Source organism: Spea bombifrons, chromosome 2, assembly GCF_027358695.1.
Source record: "Spea bombifrons isolate aSpeBom1 chromosome 2, aSpeBom1.2.pri, whole genome shotgun sequence".
Lineage (NCBI taxonomy): Eukaryota > Metazoa > Chordata > Amphibia > Anura > Pelobatidae > Spea > Spea bombifrons.
Window position 1 is genome coordinate 113227184 of NC_071088.1, and position 21639 is coordinate 113248822.

Here is a 21639-nt window from a genome sequence, read left to right on the forward strand (position 1 = left end):
TGCCGGGAGACTGTTCCACTTATCTACCACCTTTTCATTAAAATAAAACTTCCTTACATCTAAGCATATGATCCTCTGATTTTAGTTTATGACTTCATTTCTCCTGTACTTAGTTAAATGCTTTTAAGCATTTAACTGTTTCATATAGACTAGAAGCCCACACAGCACTGCTTATACCAGGCACTTCTCTGTGTCCAAAGGGGAGTCACCAACAGGGAAAATCAGTGCAGTCTATTGCCACTCACACAACACCCTGATCCAGATTACCCAGAGCTGGAGGAGGAGAGACTGTTCCAAGCCCTCCCCCTAGCACTCCCCTCCCTCCATCTCTCCCACACATACTCTCCTCAGCCATTCCCCCCTCTCATTAATAACACTGCTGGATTCCTCAGCCCCTCATGAGCAGGGGGGACACCCTGAAAGACGGCTGGGAGAGAAGTGGAAGAGCAGAGACTGCATGCCCTCTCACCTGCAGCCCCTGTCCACCAACGGCCCCCTCCCTGCACCTCTCCCCGCTGCTGGACTATAGACCTGGGCTACGTTTTGCACCATATTTCCAGCCCCATCACCTTCCCTCTATTTTTTTTTTATTTTTTTTGAGGGGGGAAGGGGTTGGATATTTCATTGATCTGCTGGTGGCCACATATCTACAGGGAGCCTGGCAGGCGAGGGACACGGTGGGGAAAAAAGGCACCCCCTCGCCACCATCCTTTTAACCCGTTAGTTGCCCCAGCACACAATGCCGTCTCCTCGGACAGATGTTCCAGTTGTGATCGCATTGGGATTTCTGTATTGTTTCCTGGCCGTCCCTGCGACCTCTGTCAGCGATGGTGAGTGTTACCCTGTTCTATGCGTCCGATTAACCCCTTCGGGGGAATAAAGTGGGGGGTGGGGTTGTGTCTCCTATGATTGCACCTATCCCTGCAGGCCTTGCACACAGCAAAATGTGCAGTTTAATATGGATGCAACATACATGGCTAGCCAGCCCTGGCTTTGATCTTTTGATCTATACATGAGCTTATAGTATAGAAGACAAGCTAGGTTGTATTTGGCTATATGGTGTAACCAGATCCCGTAGTCAATCCAACCGTTTGTATTAAATTCATGGAAATATCTAAACAATTATCTCTCGGCCAGCTGGCATCTTCTAGGATTTGCAGCATTTTAAAGTTAAACGTTCTCACACGTATATGTATGTATCCCCCCCCTAACCCTCCTATTACTTAAGCAGTTCGGTGCTTAAGGGGTTAACCCTGGGATGCTGGAGGTGAAGATGGGAAGGGCTGTTGCAATGTTCTGCTGTAGGCCCCTCCAGCAGCTGAGGGGTTAAAGGCACATCTGAGATGAGGTCTGGTTAATTAGCCCAAGTCTCTGATAACAGTTTAAAGCGGTGATGTCTATTGTCCTGTTTGCTCTAACAATGGGATGTCATTTGCTTAGATGGGTGCCTCTTTTGAAAGGAGGGGGGGGATGGGTGATATGTTTTACTGACAAAGGATCAGCTCTTCAATCAAAGCCATAGCAGATTCCATAAATATATACCTTGATCGCAAGACCTAGAAGTCCAATGCCATGTATTATTAATGAATAAAAAAAAAAATTGGCAACCTATATAGAATACGAGCCATCCACCTATTTTTTATTCTGCATATTAGTGGCCATTCGTGGGTCATACCGCACAATACAGTTGATGGGGGTACTTTCTGTTACCCGTAGGCAACTTTCTCAGCCGTTCAGATGTATTACCTGTGTGTCCTTATGCCATGATATCTTAAGATCAGCAGTAGGCCCCCCCACCCCCTTTGCAAAATATAATAAGTTGCATCTTGTATCACACCCTAATATTGTGGGTTCGTGGAGTATTTGTTTACCTGATGGTTGAGGAGGTAGCGGTGGGGAAGCATTCTTAAATGCTGGGAGATATTGGACATATGAAAAATTATTTACGCCGATGATGCTTATAAGAAAGCTTATGCTGGGCCTGGGTCTTGACGAGATCTAAAGTATCTCTGTTCTGCGGCGCAGCTTGGAGAACTGTAGCATTTTAATTCTTTCCTTCCATATTTTGAATTCTATGTGTCGCATATGAGTTATGTGGCCTGACAGGCAGCCATGAAGGCGTGCGTTTGCGTTTATAATTTTCTAATTGATGGGAATTGTTTATTTGCAAAGAAGTGAGGGCCTCCAGCCTTCCCTGCAAATACAAGGCAGACATTGTGAAGGCATCTCCAATGCAATTTCCAGACCTCATCTGCAACCACATCAGCAGCTTCCTCCACACACAGCAAGGCTGCAGTGCGCCTCCAGTGCGTGACATGGCATTCAACGCAGGCAGGGACTGAACCAGAGCTTCATGGGAGAAGGACTTGTTTGAAAACCAGATGTGAGCGCAGCCCCTGCACAATCTGAAACTTGATTTCAGGGAGGTTGTGTTACATTTTCTCAATTTGGGTAACATTTTTTTGCCCATAGATTCTATTTTTAAACCAAGGTTTGCTAATACAATCTAATAGTTTCCTATTAAAGTAGTATCCGCACTTGATTCATCCAAAGTTTTATAAAGTGAATCATATGGAATACCTAGCTCTGGAGCTACACAACATATGTCTTCTCCGATTCCATACCCAGACTATATAGTATTGGAAAGACACCCTTTTAAGTTAGGATTGTGTTTGTTGTTTTTTCTTTTGTTACAGCCATAAACAGTGTTGTTTTATGGGAAGCAAAATAAATACTCTGTCCATGTTTCTTTTTTTAGAACACAATTTTAGTAACGTAACCATCAATAAGGTCAGTAAGTTGTTGAGGATTCCAGAACAGATCCCAGTAAGCGCCAACGTTCTGAGCAATCCCAAGACGAGGAATTCTAGGTTTGCTCACTAAGGGTTAGCAGCAATTGAGTGAAGCCTTGTTGTGACCTCGGACGCTAAAGGACTGTACGGTTATGTCAAATTTGTGTAATAATTAAATCGGTGCGTTCGAGGCACGATGGATTGAATTGTTAATATACAAAACTCGCTTGTGTTCTGATATGTTGGGACTTGTAGAAACCAACTTTGATTGAACCTTGAAGTGCAAAGTGAAAGCGATTCCCAAATAAACAAGCGCTGTTTACAGTATGTAGTCTTTTATGTGTTAGCCTGTGCTATATGTACTCCTTAGGGTACGCTAGGTGGACTTTTGGGACTGCCTAGTTTAATGTATTAGTGATATTTGGTAGAAAATCATGGAACTTGTCAAAGAAGATGTTGGCTGTGAAGCAAAAGCTACGTTTCAAAACACAACATGACATTTCTGGTGCAGAATTGGTCTGAATTGGTGTGAGATGCCTCTCTGATTCTCTGCAACCTCTATGGGTGTTGGAGAAGTGAGTTTGTAATTGAGAACACTTAAGATAACTTACTTTAAGCCTTTATTATGACTTTACTCCTTAGAGTTGGCAGCATGGTTACCAGCCCAGGATAAAAACAAAATGTATTCAAATCAGCAAGCCATAAGTTAACAATGTAAGTGGTTATTTTAGGAAGCTTTCCTCATATCCTTTGCACTATTTTCCAGTTGGCGCCTATCACCAGTCGGTGAATAAACCTACACCAGCCTTACTACGCTTTCTTCTCTCTCCTTTTACGTGAGCTGACAGGTTGCCACAGGAACACCTGAAGTTTAATAAACATTTAGGTTTCACGGCACATGAATACAAAAGTAGTTAAAAAAGCAAATTTTAATTTATTTTTATTTTTTTCGGTAATTCACACATCTGAATTTCACATTTAGTTATTTACATTATTATCTTTTATATATATAGCGCCAACAATTTGCGCAGCACTTCTTACAATACATATTCAAGGGGTATAACAAGACTAGTATTAACAGACTAAGTAAACCAATACATTAACACACACACACATATATTTCAGGCGTAAAATGGTTAAATGTTCTTGATCATTCACATACCAATGTATCAATCAACATTCAGATACCTATGCTGTAATATACAAGCTGTCCTTTGATTTTTTTGAAAGAATATACTCTTGCCAAGTCAATGGAAGTTTAAGCAAGATGAGCTCAGAATGAAATCAAATTAACGCGGCGTCTGTTATTGAGCATCTCAAGGCAGAGTTCACAAGCAGACGGGGAAGTGGAAAATGAAACGTGTCATCTTGTTTTTTTAAATCCAAAAAAACAAAAAATACAGTCATCATTTGCTGTAAAAAGTACTGGAATCTCTGCAAAATATGTGTTTTAAATCGCGTCTAATGTGTTTTATGACCTTATTCAGTACCTTTTGGCTGAGAATTATGAAAGTTCTGTTTCGACATCTAGAGAGTTGCCCGTAGTCTTCTCCATTTGGGATTGACTGCTAGCTGATAGAAACCTGCTCATCACCTACACATGCTTATCCCAAAGCACATAAAGGTAGTCTTTCATAAAGGGGGAAATAATAGTTTGTGTATTTCTGTATAGCTACTAGCTGTGTGTTGGATGACACTGCTATATTATTTGCAGTAATTCTCAGACTTTTGATATAACATTCTTGTAGATGAGCTTACTTCTTGTTTGAGTAGCTCTGGGAATACTGTACTCCAGTTCACTGTTTACCAGTGTATATTGTATAAAATTGTGGCCTCAACCATGCCTATGACTTCTACAAACTGTACTCTTACTCCAGCACCATGAATGGTTAGGTGTACTGCGCTCATAGATCTGTGGAATACATTAACCATCTTACATGGAGTTCCCATCAATAAAACCTTTGACTCTTGTGTTTGCCAGAACACTGGTAGACATTTTTAAGGAAGAAAAGCCATTTGTTAGGATGCATTAATTATACGGTAATTGTATTGTTGACAGATCTGTTTCTTTCCCTCGCCGAATGTTGGAACTGCCCTGGTGGTCACACTAAAGATGTGGCTTACCACCTGTGCTTTGTGTTTGACATACAGACATTGTTTGCCAGTACTTGATACTGTTTGACTAAGGGTAAATTAAGTTTGCAAGCTGTAGAAGGGTCTTAAGACTGCAGAGAAAACATGAACACGTGTGTTGTGCCTGGCTGCTGATTCATTTGCTCATTTATCTCTGAGCTTCTTCCCACTACAAGTGATGAGCTAGAACAGTCATTTTCACATTTTGTCCCCTCTTCAATGCTCTTAGTAACATATTTTTCTGTTCATATAATATCGCCCATTTTTACAGTAAGCACCACTGAACTCTTCCCTTCCTAATACAAAACTAATCAATTTAATCAGACATTGGCTTCAGAAGTTCCCTGTAGTGGTCCATTTACCACAGATTGAAACACTAGGGTGTCAAATAAAAGCAGATACTGAATTATCCAGTACTACACACCTTCTAGGTGTCTTTTTGTAGGATTGGTGTTTAAACCTATTAGATATAATGTCTAAAAGTTATATAAGCTTTCAGGACCTTGGAGGTCTCTGTTAATATGAAAGTCCATCCAAGCAACCTCAACTAAAGTCTTAATTTTTCCTTGAGCTAATACAGCTATATATTTAATAGACACGTTAAGAAAAATGAATATTGTTTTGTTCTAAAGTAAAAAACTTCCACGGCATCATCTAATCGGTTAACTGCGTAGCTCTGAGGTCAACCAAACTCATCCAGAATCAAACCTAGTTACGTGCATTAGGCCTCTGATTATCTATTATAGTGTGTATGGTTTGTTGAAATTAAGCATTGTCTACCATGAAGCTTTTTCTGTGGATTCATTAACTCTTTTCAGGTGGCTAAATATCAATGAATTTCAGCCCTCCTCCTCCTCCTCAAATAGTCTCTAGAATGGAATTGAACATCTCCTAAAAAAAATAAAAAATACAGCCCCTTCCTATCATTTAAGACAGATTAAGACAAATTGAGTTCCACAGAGCTGGTTCACTTCGTGATCAAGTCTTCCAGCTGCACAGTAAGCAGACACCTTGAAGTATTTGAGAAGCTCGGGATTCTTCTTGACTATGGAAAGTGGATACTAGCAGTAAAGACTGATACTTCTACATTTAAAGTGTTCTGGCTTGGATGCAAGGAGCAATTACCAAGTGGAGAGTGGGTTTGAGGACTGGGTTCTTATGTTCTGCTTATTGTTATGTTTGCTCTTCTGGCCTTCATCTGGTTAAAACATAAATGCCTTCATTGTAATAAAATTTCATGTACACCTTTATAGCCCTGCATACATTACAAATGCATCTCTTTAGTCTCTGTTTCCAGGCAACCTATGTAGCTTTTACTACAAAATGGTGTCTTTGATTGTGACCCCTCTGTTTTTGAACAGATTACATCCCCCCTTTGCTGGGGAAACAAATTGAGATTCCTGTGTCGGTGATGGATAACAGTGTATTCAAGGTCACCTATGTAATTTTCACTCGTCTGTGACTAAGCACTATTGACAGTCATTGCGTACACAGCCCTCCATCTCTGCTCACAGTTCTATTGGAGTTTATAATCAGAAGACAGCCGAGTTTCCTTTGGTATGATTTTTTTTTAACGCTTGTTCATCCCTGGGTTATAAGACATGTATGTTTATTTCTTACCTACAAGTATGTATCACCCTTTCACATAAATGTGAATTTGGAAAAGGTCGAGCATGTCCTATAGGTTGACATTGGCTTTAGCTTTTTGTGCCATTTTACTGTTAGGAGTGTCGCTCTTGTTTATTTTTTTCAAATACAAGGCATCTTTTAAAGTAAGGTGTTAACTTTATTATATGCGATATCTGCAGCAAGCAAAACACCTAACCAATAGTAATAATTGGTGCTTTTAGGCTGGATGCTAGGCCAGGTTTCAAACCCAAAGCCATGCTAACCATGTGGTTCACTAGGCAGTATTTAAGGGAAACCATAACTAATGGTTGCATTTCTGAAGCTTTTTTTATTTTGTTTACCATTTTGTAATTTTTTGACTCTCGAAGCAATCAGGGTAGATCCTTATTTCGCGTGACTTACTCTATTATAGTGGCCTCTTGCTCGAGAAGTCACCAGATTTGTGTAATCATTCAAGGGTTTGACAAACTCCAGGAGCCAGGAAACCACAACCTCAAAAATGATACTGCTGGCTCCCGGTTTATCTTCGTATAATTCCCCTTTATGGGACCTAAGAAAAATAATATGGGTTTCTAATCTGCACATCTGTCAACTATTGTATCAAATAGATGCTATAAATTATGTCTAAGAGTAATAGAAGCAAGATCTTATAGTACATACATTAACTCTTTTACTTCAGTAGTTTTTATTTTGCTACAGAAAGATACAGGGGACATCGGGATAAAATGTTACTTTACATAAAACAAATGAAATGAAGATAGAATCCTGAAAGTCAAACTAATAGGGATGGATAGTCCTGAATAAGAGTTTCTCTTTTATTCATCGTAAAAAATATATATATTTAGAGAGCATAGTTGCTTGTAGGGAGAGCGTGATGTGCGTGGTATGTACATATACAACTTCATCTTTTTTTTTTTTTTTAACATTTTTAGTTTTGCCAAATAGGATGTTTTATGACATGCTTACACACTAACTCACAATAGGATTTATTCACCAAAGTGAGTCTTTCAGAAGCTTTACTTCATTATACATTCTGGAAAAAAATGGCCCAAGAGAGTTTCTGTTGGTGGAAGAGCTTGGCTGGCCCTATATAACGTATAGTTAAATCTCTTCAGCCTGCTTACATATTCATTTATATTTTGTACAGGCCAGCTTTTAGAGCTTCGTAACTAATAGTGAAGTGAGAGAGTTTGAAACCACAGATCTCCATTTAGCGAATAAACACCAATGTGTTTTAAGACTGGGAATGTTGTATTGTGTGCATGCAGCACGCCACACCGATTCCATGGATGAGTAGACCTCTTCTAATCATTGGTATAGAGGTATAAACAATCTGTAAACTATTTTTTTTAACTGTGCTCATCAGTATGTTAGACTTGACATAGTTACACAAATAGTGTCTGTATTCGTAATCTTCCTAATAGAAATGCTAATCTCTCTTCTTTATTTTGCACCTTCAGTAGATCGATAAAAAAAAATATATGTATGGTGCTACCTGCAGAAATTGTGGCCAGCCTTCAATATTTATGTTGAGTTTCAGTATTTACGTTTGAGTGACATTCCAACCAATGCTTTTAACCCCTTAAGGACAATGGGCGGTCCCTAAACCCATTGAAAACAATGTATTTTGAGCCCGTACATGTACGGGCTTTGTCATTAAGGGGTTAATTTGATAAATGTGGATATAAAAACATTAACTGTATGTATATTTTAATTTATTAAGCATACTAATTTTTTTCCCCATATTTGATGGCTCTCTTGTGAGCAGAGTCCTAAAAAAGCTACAATCTAAATTAGAGAAGGAAAAAACCTTTAAAAAATAATTTTCCAGCGTCAATAAATTTCTTTATTTGCGGTGTATAGGCATCTTAAACACTCTGAACATATTAGATATCCCGGGAGGAAGTCTTTGCCCTGGAAAATTCCAGCTAGGGATCCTCCAGATGTTAATTCTCTTTTCCTGTTTTGTCCCCCCCCCCCTTCTTAAAGGGCCGGATCTGCTACTTCTAGTGGTGAAATTTTTAACGGTTAACTAGCCTGAGATTTGTATTAACATTATTGTCACTGCAAAACTCTCGAACTTTCTGCCCTGGTTGGACCAGAGAATCGTTTTTGAGAAGCTCAGGATGAGGCTTCTGACGTATGCATTGTGAGTGGCAGTTTATACGACAATATGAGCCTTTCGTTGCAAACTCATGAACTGTAGCTTTAAAAGAAGCCACTGTGCATCTCAATTTTTTGCCACCAAATTAGAATTGCTGACAAGAGTTGGGCTGCTATGGCTCCTAGATTTTTTTTATTTATTATTATTATTTTTTTAATCATACATTTTTGTATCAGTTTATATTCACCTAATATGGGTGTACTGTATTCTTCCAAAAATGTAATGGTGGGTCCAAACTTCTTTGTGTGTTTGCTAGGCCATAAGGCGTCACATCATATTACCTTAACAATCAATTCCATAGGCTTTTTTTCTTTTCTTCAAAAACTTTATTAGAATTGTCATGAACGAGTTATTGAATTACGCTCGATAGCATTGTCTTCTAACAAAGCCCACCTATTTATAAAATAAAAGAATAAATAGAATCAGTGGATGCCTTCTGATGTCATGGATTAGAACCTTACGTCAAAATCCTTCCTCTATTAACTTGGTAATCATAAAAAAAAGAATTATAGAGCCTTATCTTATTGTAAGTACACTCTACACTCTACATGGCCATACAAATTCCTTGTTGGGAAACCTGCCGGGGAAGCCTAGCTTTCAGGAAACACAAGAGATTACCCATCTCAGAGGTATGGCTTTGTTTAAGTCATTTAGCAGTACGTTTATTGTTTTTATAAGGAAATATTCAATTCAATAGCTTCCTCAGGCAATTGGCCTGCACATCTGCTACAGAATACAGAGCTGGAAAATGCCTTCCTCTTGACTAAAACATGACAGGTTATCCGGATACTAAATTTGTCAAAATAAATATTTCAGACAGTTGAAGATAGTAAATTCAGTTTTGTTATGCGTTCCACTTTAGTTTTTACCGTAACAGTTTCCCCCCCCTGAATATATGGACATTTATGCAACGAATGGATCCTGTCTGTGGTTCTTACATGTCTACTAAATATGTCCCTGTACTGCTTTATTACTGGGCCGCTTGTATGGCTTGCCCCAGCCCTACCCTGCTAGAATGCTTGGGCGCAAGGTATCCATAACTGATGACTTCAATATGCGTCATAAAATCTTGTTCTACCCAAGCTCTGACTCAGAAACCCCTTTTGAAAATCCTGTCGTGACTATATTCCCCCAAATCCAAAACACTTGGCGTCACAAGCTATTTTGTACGGAGAAGTCCAGGTACAATGTGTTTCATATGGGTCACTGTTTTTCAGTCTCTGCGTCCTTTCTGCCAAGATGTTGCTAATAATGGAAAAAATGTAAAAAGTTAAAGAATGTAGACTACCATAACCCCACCTTCGCAATCCTTGTTCATTCATGCTGGCGTGTACAGAGAAGCAAGCAAGTCTTTATTTTTGCCAGGCTGGGAAGTGAATGCACAGCAAGCAGTCCCATCTCTTGTCTGGTTTCATAGGTGAAGTGAGACATGACTACACCAGTCTTGGCATTAGCCAGGGTACGAGCTCTGTCCGGAAATCAATTATTCGCTTATTGCCTGAAATAGCCATCTGTCAAGCAAAGGCTCTCCGTTTCCCACTTGCACAGGTTTTTTAACTGCGGAGACATTCCTACTTCGCTGCTTGAGAGAGATGAACATTTTGTAACAGACTTTCACACTGTTTCATGTGCTTGATCCAAATTTGTCATTTTTATATGACGGGTTGTCTATAAATAAAATTGTACAGCCATATATTCCATTCAGTGTTTTATTTTGTAGTGATTATTTTTTTGTGTCTTTAGTAGTTATATTCTTTTTAAGGGGAGATACTGTACAGTTTATAATTTCCTACTTCCAGACCTATTAAAATAAGTTAGTTATTTATTTTTATTTAGGTTTTTTTTTAGTAACTTTAGAGTTACTCTTTAAAATGCATCATCTATCTGTGTTCAGATAAACCATGCCAAATTTTATTTTGGGTTTATTTTTCCCAAATTAAGTAATTTTAGATATGCCTATTATTGAATTTCTTTTAACACCTGCTCATAGTACATTGTCTTAATTTACCTTACTCTAATAGCCTTTGTAGCTTAAGATCTAATATCAAGGTGACAGACGCCTTAATATGCAAAAGTGTATTGGATATATTTATTAGAGCGAGGAAGAAAATATTGAATTTAGGGTTCTGTATCATTTTGATCCAGGTAGATTTTTATTTTATTTTTTTTTTATTTTTTTTTTTATTTTTTTTTCCTGATCTAGCTCCAAACCCCTGTTTATATTATTATATATATATTGTCTCTTCCGCCATGTTGGATTGTCTTTATCTGATGGAACTAAATTTGGAATACAGATGTGAGCTATTTTTTTAATGTTGTTGTCTTTGCTGAATTAATTTATCTGTATCTTTTAACATTATTGCCTGCTGGAAAAAAAACAATGTCTTGACATGTAGTTAGCCCGTGGGCTACATATTGTGAGCACCTGACCTAACTGATTAGTAAAACTGTCAGTCTTGCTGTTCATTAAAATTAGTTCAGAATTCCAAGTGTAATTTGTAGCTAGTGGCCGAGTAGTTGTATTTAAATTACAAATCCCAGTATGCTCAGCTAGCCTGAGCTGTTCTCCCAATAAGTTTCTATTCACCACCCAAGAGAAGTATCTCCTTGGGTGCCATTTATACATAGAAGTTAATGATTTGATGTCCATGTACATTTTTTCAGTAAATTGAATACTTTTTAGACAACTGCGTAATAGACGTTTGCTGCTTTTTTAGAAACGTTCTTCAAGAAGGCAGTTAATTCTTCAGCCTGTCTCAGGAGGAGTGTATTCTATCTAGCTCCTTCTGCTGACCACAGATGGCACGTGTTGTAGTTCAGTTCCGCGTATGAAATGGGTGGAAACTCTAAAAGGAATGCAGAGGAAATTCCATCATGCTAAATGATATTCCATGGGGGATGGAAGCTGAAGTGGGGAAAGAAAAAGATTTGAAGAGTAGAGGAATTAATTTTGTGATTTGGTTCATTCCTATTCTGTGGCAGGATCTCGCCTGAATGCTCAAGTGGGGCTCATGCCTTTGTGGTGATATTTAACTTCTCAAACCACAGAATCTGGGAAGTGCAAGTCAAAAAAAAAGAGAGAATTTTAATTGTATTTTAGCTTGAAAAGTGAATTGTTTTTGGCTGGACCTTGTATTTTCCTTCTCCGCCTATTGGTAATGGTATTTGTGTGGTTTCCCTAGTGCTGATTTTGCCGAGATTCCAGATGTAATGTGGTATATGGCAGAAGAAACAAGGGTTCTGTTATGCTAGGACTTTCCTGTCACTGAAATTCAGGCATCTTTGATTATTCAGGAACAAACTTCTATGTTTTTAACTTTCAGGATAGATTCCATTGTACTGTTCATTTAAAAACGTTGGGTTTATTCAATGAAGGGATAGTTGATGTGGATAAGGGGAGTGCGCAGCCATTGTGGAGATCCATCACTATTGAACTTCTGCTTGGCTGGTCCTGTATAATGTATAGTTAAATGTGAAGCTCTCTTCAAATTCTCATCGTCCATTAAATTATATATTGATTTGACATTGTATCAATTATGTACCACTGTACCATTGTACTACCAGAATTGAACATTAAAATGATTAAAAGTGGCATCGTAAGCTGTAGTTCTGCACAGTGGTTCAGGACAACATGGTCTGTGTTCTGATGTTATGGGTTTGTTCATGGATTTCCTTGCTGCAGTATAATTTCTGCTGTAGAAATATATATTCTGCTAGCATTTGGCTTGTTTTTACTTATATCTTATGAAATAAGACAAAAGGAGAAACATATATGTGTATTAGGCATGCTTTGGCATGTTGGGAGTATCTGTTTTATTGCCAGCAAAAGCTTCAGGGCCACAAACGCATACTTTTGTAAGCGTCACGGTTTTCACAAGACGGTCCTGATTTTCAGGCACTGCCCTGTATAACGTCACCGCTATCTGCTTTTGTGGGCAATGGGGATCTTGGTCTGGCTGGGCTGTTCTCCCCTGATGGACTCAGGGAGCTGTAGAATCAATGGTGGTCTGTGTTCTGGCCCTTCCCCTTCTTGACACCTAAAGTGTTTGAGATGAGGGTGGTGGATATATTCAAATGGTAAGGAAACTACTGATAAAAACTTAAAAGGTCCAGGCAATGAATTGAGAGTCCGTGTGGACATCATAGCCAAGATAAATAGTGTCATAACAGAGAACTTTGTCTTACCCAGGGCTATTTGTTCTGCGCTGTAGACTATGATCCTTATTTCGTAACCCCTGCGATCCATGACACAGGTCATCCTTTTCCTGTTATTCCATAGCTGTCAAGAGAGTTCTCTCAGTAAAATCCGATCAAACCCTTTCCTTAAATGTCTTGTGTCTCTTGCGCTTCGGCAGAGGAACGGACACCGTTGGCTTTCCCTTAAATAATAAGCTCAGTGTGGTGCTTCAACCTGGCAAGTCAGACAAAATATCATATGGCTGTCAAAAATGGCAGCCTTCAGATTTGCAGATAAAGGGTGTTTATTGGAGGAAAATGAAATTAAAACCATTTGTTTTTCTTTTCAATGTTAACCTGCATTGCTCTCTACGGCACAGTATTTCATGGTCATGCAAAGGCTGTCATTAATCATAAAACGATATTAATGTGGAGGATAATCGTGAAAATCCTGAAAAGAGTACTTTGGCTTGAAACAATATAAGAATGGAAAGCCCTCCTGCAGTGAAATAAAGTTCAGGGATTACTACCCTCCCACTGGTAGGCATCATTGACATCTAATTTATTGACTATACAGTATAACAAGATGACTTTACAGAGTCTTGCAGAATATTAAATTTACACTTTCCTGAAAGAGAGAAATCCTTCTGTATTCTGTAATGTAATCACTTTTGGATAAACCATAATCTTTGTTGAATATTTAATTTCGTAATGGATACAATGATGTAATGATGTTTACCTCTTAAAACAAGCAAATGATACGTAAAATGCACCCACCTTGTGTTTTATATTATGAGAACAGCCATCTGGACGTCCTTTTTAGAGGATCTTGATCCCCTTTTTTATCTTACTTGGTAGCCACTGTGATTGTACGAGGGAAGCAACATTGGGGACGATGACAACATCAGGACTGGAAAATTAAATTGTACGCTTGATCTGCCACCCTTTGCCACATATATCAACTTCCATTGTTTGATGCTGCTATCTGCATTTGAATTTGTTCCTTTATAATAGAAGTCACATCAGTTATAATACACATAACCAGGACCGACCGATGCCATAACACAAGAGGTACTGCTATCGTGTAAACAGATATTGGGCAGCTGCTTAGACCTCCCTTTGCAGTTGTGTTGGGAGTGAGATACGTATTCCTTATTATTTTCTATGACAATGTGCTTTACTCAAGACATACTTTGCTGTCATGGGTATTACTTTTATTATAGTTTCATTTTGTATATACTTTCATTTATACTGCATCATTTAGATGTTTTAGTAAAATAGATTGATCATGTGTATAAATTATTATATTGTTTGTATGTATATATATATATATATATATATATGTATATATATATATATGTGTATATATATATATATATATATATATATATATATATCTCTACTTGTGTGCACTTGCTTTGTAAAATGCTTTTGTGGTTAAAGTGGGGCAGTTGTCAGTGGCAAGGTCCTGGGGACTGCCCCGGTTTTACCAGACTTTCCCTTTTTTTTCATAGCCATGTATTGTATTTAATATCCTGAGGCCAAATGTAGTCATAAACAAATGGATGATGGAGACTCCCAACTGTGAAAGGAATCCATCAACGCAACCAGGGGCTGAGTTGATTAACGCAGACATTCTTAGCGCAGATTAACACTAAAATTCCTAGAAGGTTCTTTACTTAAATATTATTAAAATCTAATGGCACTGCATTATGAATAAATTGGATTAGAGTACTTCTTGCCAAAACCCTCCAAAATTAAAAAAAAAACAAACAAAAAACGCAGTATGCTACCTGACTGCTCTAGGTTACTCTGTCTTGAATACTTCTGCTGGGCAACAGTTCCGTTTATCTACCACCCTCCCAGTAAAGTAAAACATTCCTTATACGACATCTAAAAACCTAAAAGCTCTTATCCGTTTAGAAAAAGAAATCGTATGGTGTGTTCCAGAGATGCCTAATGGGGCTAAACGAGTTGTCTGTTCTAATCCTCCTATGGGGTAGGATATGTTACATGCTTCACATAGTTGCAGCATAGTTCATAACCAGTATTTAAAGCTGCGACTGTACAGAATCACGTATGATACGCATATGTTGGGGGGAAAAAAGCACACTTCACTCATTCTCTGTTGCTATTGTAGGAATATGTGCCAAGCAAGCCCTTTTACATTCCTTCGCTTTCCCTGGTTGAATTATCAAAAATGCTTTTATTATTATTAGAAAACGGGGTATACCTAAACATTAAAAATATTTTTAAAACATTCTAAAATTTGTGCGGTGGTGTGAAAGCGCCATACCCTACAAAGGCCGTGCTGTGCATCTAGCCCATTCTGAATCTTATTATAGGTGAAGGAGATCCATATGGATGTGATTTTTTTTTTTTTTTTATTTTTTTTCCCTTTCTCTCTCTCTGATTACAAAGAGCTTTCAGCCCAGGGAAGTGGTTTAGTGCCAGTAGTAAAGTGGACAGGATCTGGCTCTATATTTAGAGATGATTGCCCTACTCCTAAACAGGGCAGTTGAGTTCCCCCTCCCTTCTCTTTAGAAGTCTGCTATTACTTAGTGTGTGCAGGATAGTCGCAGCAGCAAGGCACCAAGTAAACTGGCGGGCAGATACAGAAGTACATTTAATTGATAAGAGGCCAGGCGTACAAAAAGGCAGTAATTATATGGAGACAAGCAGGAAGCCTGATAGCGTTTTTCCCTTAGGAGAAGGTGGAGGTTTCCAGGTATCTCCTGATTGGAGAAGATTGAAAGTCCACTCCTGTTGTAGAGAAGGAGATGATTGCCTTGGCTGGCCTTCTAGTGACGCGATCCCTGTTAGGTGCAGAGTGTGATTTGTGGCCGGTCAGAAAGCCTTCCTGTCATGTCTGGGTACTGACACTGCAGCTCCACGTTCTGTCTGCCGAATGGAGTCAAAGCATCTGGTTTGCAATGTGAGCAGCTAATTCTCTGAGAAAGATATAGCCTCCCAGCGAAATCTGGCAGCAGCATGCCTGGTGGGGCAGCACGGCCGTGTTTTGTCACAGTTTGCTGAAAGAAGTCGAGGGAGGCAACACTTTTCATTCTCCTTCGCAAGTCCCCTCAGAACAGAGGGTGACTGTGAGAATCGCATGCTTCCCTTAATATAGCCTCTCCAGAAAATAAATATGCATTTCAACTCCCGTGACCTCCTTTTAACCCAGTCAACAATTGGCACCCGAGGGAAGCAGTTTATACGGCCTCGTTGGTATGACTGGTGATGAGCCGGTTGTGCTTTTATTCATTTTTATGGGCTGTATATGCTCCCTGTCCTCCTTGTATTGGATCCATAAGACACCAATAGTCCAGCCGCTAGATCCTTTTCCCTTGTGTTTGTGACTGCCACTAGCCACGGTAGTATTCTCTTTTTTTGGGGGGAATGGGGTAGCCATTACTTATTGTTAGTCTGAGGTATAGTGTTGTTATATTCCCATCCCATTGACTTGGCTGATCCTGGTATGGCCTATTTGTGTTTTTGGGAAATTCCGTACCGCTTTATGCCGTGAAAACGATACCATTTTAACATTTAGGATGTGTACAAGGAATAATTGTAAATGTGGGACAGTCCTAATGGATTGTCCCTGCTCCATATTCACTAGTTACCACACATTAAGAATATGGCCCACCATGTTTGTTGTTACTGGTATTGGTTATTCTAAGACTTTAGCAGGAGCCCTTTACAGTTCTATATTGTCATGCATATAAGTGAAATACTATGCCACCCTGATTGTGTTATCAAGGAGCTGAATGTAGTGTCAAAAACAATAATTTCAAGTATACCCAATTCTTCTTCTTCCTTTTTTTCCAAAATAATGCTTTAATCATGTCAAACTTTTCCTCGTTCATATAACACTTATGTGACCCTAAAGCAGCTACTGATAGGTTGCTGCCATAGAAACAGCAAATACCTCTTTAAGCTACCAGGGGAATCACGTTAATATTTTGTCCAAAAGGAACAGCACCTTTAATCGGCTTGTGTGTATGTTTTCGTGTGCTATATTGCATTTCACTGACTTCACAGATTCTATGACATCCCTGTCGGCAGCCGCTGCTTTTCAGTGTTTTAGGTGTAGATTGAATTCTACATGGAACTTGGAGACCTGCTTTCTAAAATGCCATTGGCAAGCGTCCCAAGGTCCCTTGTGCAGGCAGGGAGAGAGTGGGAGAGGTACACGGAGGCTTGGTTAAAGATTTCTCTCTGTACGTCGGATTGTCTTGTTTGCTGGCACATTGGGCCCTGTATATGTAATATCCGAATGAAAACCTTTTTTTCTCTTTTCCTAGATAGAGCTGGGTTTAGAGCAAGAAGCTCAAAGGTCTCTGTATGATAATGGGTTAACTATACTGCTGAATGACACTGTCTGCTGAAAATAGCATTACAAGTCTTTGAACGGCACTGAGAGTTTCTTTTATTACTTTTAAGCGATCAAAAGTCAGAAGTGTTAAATATTGGTTCTTCTAATGGCATGCATTATTTACTTTTCGTTTCTGACATTAAGACTATTAGTGATTTATTTATATACTCACTGACACAAAGAGATTGTGCTTAGGATTGACACAGCCTCATTTATTTTCCAATGCTTTAGATACCTACTTTAGGTAGTCATGCTCCGATTTCCTGGGCACTTTGAAAATGAGCAACCTGTTAATAATCCACTTGGGATATTTTGCTGCAGTTCTACGCTCTTTAGGTTGCTCTAAAAATGTCACTTCTGGCTCAGTTTTTAATATTTTGTAGACAGCCCTGTAGATTTTATGGCTGCCAGAACAATAAGGGACCAATAGCTTTGGCTTTGTAGTATTTGTAAAATGCATGGCAATGTGTTTTCCACATCTGTTAAGCCTACTCCCCATCTTTAATCTATATTCTTTTTTAATCTACTCCAATGCATGTTAGAGCATCGAATCAGTTACTTGAGTCGGGAAGTGTTACTTCTGTCTCATTTAACTCCTCCCCTTGGAGCCTTTACTGAAAAGAGCAAATGTAAACAGGAAGCATACTTAAGTACTCTTCCTGCTAATGCTCTGTAACACGCACATTGAGGGTGTAGCAGCAGCCTATTATAGATGTATATTGGACTGAACACTAATGGTTTCAAGTGCCCCAGAGGATGCATAGGGAGAAGGAAAATGAGAAAGAAGTCCAAGAGTTGGAGTGGTTCTTTTCTTAGTTAATGAACTTGAATCCAGTTGTAACATTTTTATACATTCTTTGCGTTCACTGCCCTGAACATGAAGGCTGGTGTTTGGTTACAGTTTTCTGATCCAAATGAAACAGATTGTTTAACATTTCGATTGTTGCGTGTGTAATGTTTCCCTTGGTTGGTTTATCACTGTATCGAATAACCTCTCCTATGCAGGTGCACTGGAAGTAATGTGTAAGCGTTTTGGGCTCATTCCTTAAACAAATGTGTAATGTGTTCATTATCGTATCAGGCAAGTTAGAAATCTTGTGATGTTGATGGTTAGTTGTAATAGGTCTATGTCTTTAGCTTTGGGTGGACACTAGGATTCTGCGCTTTGTGGTTTTAATCCTGGAAGCCCTTTTTTGTTCCATCTATAGGATGCTCTTAATTTCACAACGTATTTTCGATCTGATTAAAGTGTTTTATTTTAACCCCCTACATAGCTGACCACGTAGAGTGCATGAATAATTTCAGTGAATGAACAAGATTTTCAGATGGGCTAAATATTTTTTACATTTATTTGTATGAAAAAAGGGTTTTAGGACTAGTTAAATGACAAGAGATCACTAGCCACATAATCAGGCTTTTTGTGGTCATAAAAAAAAGTTACCGCAACAAATCAGTGTTTAAACTTGATAAGTGCTTTAGTGCTCAATTGAACAGATTAAAATGGCACGGTGTGGCATACAAAGTCCAGTTCACTCATAATATGATTTGCAGCCTCACAAACCAAGCAAGAGGAAGACTGACTTATTGAAGGATTGTTGTTTGGGAAGGACCTGCCTTGCTGCTTGTTCAGCAGCGAGTGCTTCATTGCCCAATTTCACATTGCAGGCATGTAAAGGAAAACAATGCATAAAACCTAATTAAATCCATCCGCAAATGGAACAAAATATCTCTTTTGGATGCTTCATAATCCTGGGAGTATTTGCAAGACTCTCTCTCTACAATCCATTGGCCTTACTTACTTTTGGGACAGTAATAATGACCGGCGATTTGCTTTATGTTAAATGGACACTCTGGCGATCGTATCTACTTCAATCCATAGTTGAGTGGTCCCTTTAAATGTATGTGGCGTCCCCCATGACGAACCCTTCCCCTTGAGTCATTGGTCCATTCGGAAGGCATTCTGCTGCATTCTCTCCTTAAGACAATTATTTTCACATTTTAAAGAATACATATTAACATACATTTTTAGTGTAAAAAAAAAAAAATAAAAAAAGTACTTTAATATGCATTTCCTTTGGGTTGGCTGATATTCAATGTAATTTTTTAAGTAGTTTGTGGTCCTGAAAGCTTGTGCGACCCTACATCATTCCCTAGATTGGCCCAATAAAAACATTTTTATTGTGTATTGTGCTTTTTAAAGGTGCTGCAATACATGTAGTGTTTTGTACGATTTAGTAATGAAAGCGGAATCACACTGTATACTTCATATAGTACAGTCCCTGGAAAGGATTACATGTCATAGGTTTCTAAAGCTCAACATAATACATTTAAATCTCGTGTGTGGGCATTGTAATCCAGAATGTTTTTTTGGGGTCTTGGTAACTTTTGGTGAAAAAAATAAACAAACAGGAATCTGAGTGAGTAGAGGAAGTAAAGAAGTCCAGAACATTGTCCTAAATTCTACTGTGTTCAATGACTTTGTTTTGCATAATGGGTTGGATAGTTTTTTACCTACTTGTGGACGTTGATATTTAAATTAAAGCTCTGTCACATGGTTGAGGGTGACCTGGCTATGTGTTGAGGTTTTGCAAATTCTTCTGACCCCTACCCTTCAAAAAAAAAAGCTGCCTGAACCAACAACCAACATCATTTAGTGATGGGTAAGAGTTAACTCAACGGGGAGAAATAATCATACAGAGAACAGGAAGATGGCTTCTCCCTTGGTACACAAATAGTTTTAGTGGTTTTCTAATATATACATATATATGATACTGGGTGAACGGAACTACAAAATGTAGTAAATGCCAGGAGCTTTGAGTATGTTTATAGTCATTGTATAAGAATGACTAGAGCTTGCCTTCTGACATGTGGTAACTTAATTTAGTGTAATAACTCCATATCACCCATGGTTTAGCTTTCTTCTTTTCATAATACTGGCTGTCCTGTTTGGCTACCAGCTCACATTGGCCATTTCGCTTCATGATAATGTCCTTTGGATTCAGTCCAACCACCTTTGTTTTGTTTTTTGGTATGTAGGACATCGAGTTCCGTATTTTTCAGTTGAATTTGTAACAGGATATCTCAGTGGATGAAGTGCCACTGGCCTGTATATTATTCAGAGATGTCTGAGTTTAGTAGACATTATACCATTTCTTCCATTCTCGTCAACTGGGAATATGTAATGTAGTAGTTTCTTCAGAAGGCATAGACGTGTATTTCCTGTTACATACCCATGTCACACTGTTACACAAGTGCATTGAATAGATCATCTTGTGTTTATACCATGGGACAAGCTGTGTTAACTTCCTTTCTGCAAGAGCTGCATAATTATTCCTCCCCATTCTGTTATTTCTCTCCGTGTGGCAAATTATTAACTGATGATGCATTTCAGAAGTTCAGATGTATGTGGATGTTACGGGCTTCAGATATATATACTACCAAGAGTGAAAGCTGCCGTTGTATTTCGGGCAGCTTCAAAGACGCATAGATTATTATGTTTACATTGTGATTTGAATAATATACCTCTAAAAACCGCACCCCCAAACTATTCCATTACAGTACGTTTTGGGTTTATATCAATGGCTGTAAACTGACCATACTCTAAGAAAATGGCAAATAGCACATTATTTGCAGTATCCGTGAAACAGAAATAATATCATTAATACGGGCATTTATGGACCAAACAATAAATTCAAATGTTTAATCACGAAAATAAATATCCATGTGGAAAGTACATATATGTCTCCAAAATGTCAATATTTGCTTCCCACGTGTGTCTTGGCAAGAAATGTAAATGTTTCACAAGCTCCGCATCTAGTAGATGTGGTTCAAAGCTAATGTGTTTGATAAGAACCCCTTTATTACCATTTCTAGTTTTGCGCCATGAGGTTCTCCACCAATACTCCTGCGTCTTTGTGCCTTACATGCAAAGAATTGGGCCCCCCTCCCCGATGCAGTAGAGGTTAAATCTTACAGTTGTGTGCAAAGCAGACTTGTTTTTCCTTGTTGTTGCCCTGTTCGTGGTTTGAGAAGTACAATATGGGAGAAAACAGCAAAAACTGATGGAATTTTTTTGTTTTTGTTTTTCCTCCAGCTTTTTTCTAAATAACATCTGTTTTTAAAGTTAGAGCGATTTGAAAGACTTGTTTATTGTCAATGCTGTTTTCTTTAGCTCGCCTGATTACAGGGAACGGGACAACCATAAAAGAAAAGCACAATCGTCTTTCTAGCGCTCTTTATAGGTTACAGTAAAATGCCAGGTTAAAAGTAGAGTTATCTTGAAAGGGACACTATAATGGCCCTGGCCGTGTCTTCAAAAAATGCATTGTAACTTTTTTTATAAAAAAAAAATAAAAAAGTGGAACTTTTTT

At 38.6% G+C, this 21639-nt stretch overlaps 1 protein-coding gene across 2 annotated transcripts in view; it reads left to right on the top strand.

Moving 5' to 3' along the window:
* Window positions 1–696: 696 nt before the first annotated feature.
* LRP1 (LDL receptor related protein 1) overlaps window positions 697–21639 on the top strand; it is a 132392-nt gene continuing 111449 nt past the window's right edge. For both annotated transcript variants that reach the window (XM_053455716.1, XM_053455717.1), the window contains exon 1: window positions 697–830. In XM_053455716.1, coding sequence (XP_053311691.1) covers window positions 740–830 — 91 coding nt within the window. In that variant the 5' untranslated portion in view covers window positions 697–739. The remainder of the gene's footprint in view (window positions 831–21639) is intronic.